The 2,472-nt window shown below is 37.6% G+C and overlaps 1 protein-coding gene across 1 annotated transcript; it reads right to left on the reverse strand.

Moving 5' to 3' along the window:
* Positions 1-343: 343 nt before the first annotated feature.
* LOC145007191 (uncharacterized) lies at positions 344-949 on the reverse strand. The gene has a single exon (XM_078966173.1). It carries the CDS (start codon positions 947-949, stop codon positions 344-346), a length of 606 nt encoding a protein of 201 aa, XP_078822299.1.
* Between the last annotated feature and the right edge of the window lie 1,523 nt (positions 950-2,472).

Genomic DNA, 2,472 nt, shown 5'->3' on the forward strand with positions numbered 1-2,472 from the left:
GAGAAACTCCAAAAACTCTTCAAGAACTTCCACACCCGATTTCTTCTTCAAATCTCAGTCGTTTCTAGCAATTCCAGTGGGGTTTCCACCAGAAATCCCGAGCTCTATATCTTGCCTAAGGTTTCATATGTTACTATCCCCTCAGTTGCTCGAATTTATGGTCTAATCAAAGAATGGCAGTTTCTAGATATAAAATCTCATAATTTACATCTAATTAACCCAATAAATTTTAAAGTAATCATTTTTTTATATATAATCTTATTATATACATTATATATTTGTATTTGACATGAGTTATTACAAACTTCCCCTCTTAAAAAAAATCCGTCCTCGGAATTTAGAATTAAGCAAATAAATGAGGATATTTAGTCTTAATATCTCGCTCGATTTGCCATGTCGCATATGAACCTTTATGGTACCTCCACTGGACATTCACTAGTGGTATCTCCACATTTATTAACTTTCTGACCTTTTGGTCTATAATTGCTATGGGTTCTTCGCTATATCGTAACTTCTCATCAACCATAATTTCTTGAAGTGGCACTTCCATGGCGGCATCCGCTAGACACATCTCTAGATTAGAGACATGGAACGTGCTATGAATGCTCTGCATTTCCCTTGGTAGCTCCAATCGATAGGCTACTTCCCCAACTCGTTCCCTAAATATAAAGGGTCCAACATATCGAGGACTTAACTTCCCTCGCTTACCAAAATGCACAACACCCTTCCATGGGGACACTTTTAACATAACTTTATCACCAACCTGAAACACTGTTGGCTTTCTCCTCTTATCTGCATAAATTTTATGTCGATCCTGAGAAACCTTAATGTTATCCCTAATCGCCTGGATTTTATCAGTAGTTTGTTGAACAAGATCAGGTCTAGCCAATTGTTTCTCCCCCCCATCCCCCCTCATTCCAGTATAATGGGGTTCTACACTTCCTACCATATAGAGCCTCATATGGTGCGACTTTTATACTTGTGTGATAACTATTGTTGTACGCAAACTCAATTAGCGGAAAATATGTTTCCCATGACCCTCCAAAATCAATAACACAAGACTGTAACAGATCTTCCAAGGTCTGTATTATCTGTTCACTTTGGCCATCTGTTTTTGGATGGTATGTCGTGCTCAACTTCACTCGTTTACCCATTTCTTGTTGGAAGCTACCCCAAAATGTCGACGTAAAGCAACTATCCAGATCCACCAGTAAGATCTTCGTAGGTCTTGATACATCTTGTTTGTTCTCAGATGGATTGAGTGCTTTGACATGTGCGCTTCCTTGAGAAGTAGGTTACGCACTTCACCCACTCGTGGTACCCAAACCCTTCTGTCACACCCCAAAACCATGAATGGCGGAAACGTCCTGGGGCGAGGGACATCATGTAGAGTATCACAATAATGAAAAGTAGTAAACAAGCAAAAACTTCATCCATTGAATTAATAGTATAATTTTAATACAAGTGTGTTCTGTCAAATTATAATAGACACTAAAGTATAAATCAAAATGAAAGATGAGTCTTGAACGAGCACCATCTTATCTAAACCTTGCATCGGTACCTATCTATGGTTGACCTGAGGATACAAGTTATTTTGAAAACGAGTATCAGCTTTAAAGCTGGTGAGATCATAAGCATTTTAGTGTCTTAATTTGTATGTAAGTACTTGTATGTATTTGAAATGTAAGTATTTGTACGCATGAACTATAAGTATTTGTATGAAAATGGACTGTAAGTATTTGTATGTAAATGAACATGCTAGAAAACTCTATGTTTCCTGCTAAATGTATCCTTCTACCAAGGGATCTAGTATCCATGTGTGTGTCTCTTGTAAGAGTGTGTATTTTCCCAAATCTGACTATCATTAACCAAAATATAGTTTCTACATTACCGTGCATCGTGTGAATGTTCACGAAGTGAATGTAATGGGAAAATGAAATAGTACTATGGTGTAGTATCAAATAGTTACAACCGTACTAACTACCTTAAGTCTATTGAAATCCTGAAAGTACTGTAGTATTTGTAATAAGTAACTACCGCTGTACTAACTACCTTAAAACAAAAATGTATTCAATATAACATGTGATTGACCTGTATCCTGCTACCGAATCTAGTAAAACGACGATGTGAGACGCCTTAAGAAATGACATTTGGCACCCGTAGACTTGCAAGTCCCACTGTAACGAGCAGCAAGATGTAGGATAGTCAATCCAGTATAGATCTATACGCAAACTCATACGCTCCCCAATTAAGGAGATTCGGGATACAAGAACGGTCGTGCCAGGAAGTGCCATGACCCGCTCAATGGTTCACATAACTGTATAAATGTATATGTAATGAATGTGCTAACTGAAAGTGTAATCTTTCTCTGTGTAGCCTGTATGTACTGAAATGTTTTGCATGTGCTAGCTGTAATGTATGTTCTCTCTATCTAGCATGTATAGTAATGTACTGTGTGTACTAGCTGTAATG

This window comes from Lactuca saligna, chromosome 7 (assembly GCF_052625555.1).
Source record: "Lactuca saligna cultivar CGN05327 chromosome 7, ASM5262555v1, whole genome shotgun sequence".
Classification (NCBI taxonomy): Eukaryota; Viridiplantae; Streptophyta; class Magnoliopsida; order Asterales; family Asteraceae; genus Lactuca; species Lactuca saligna.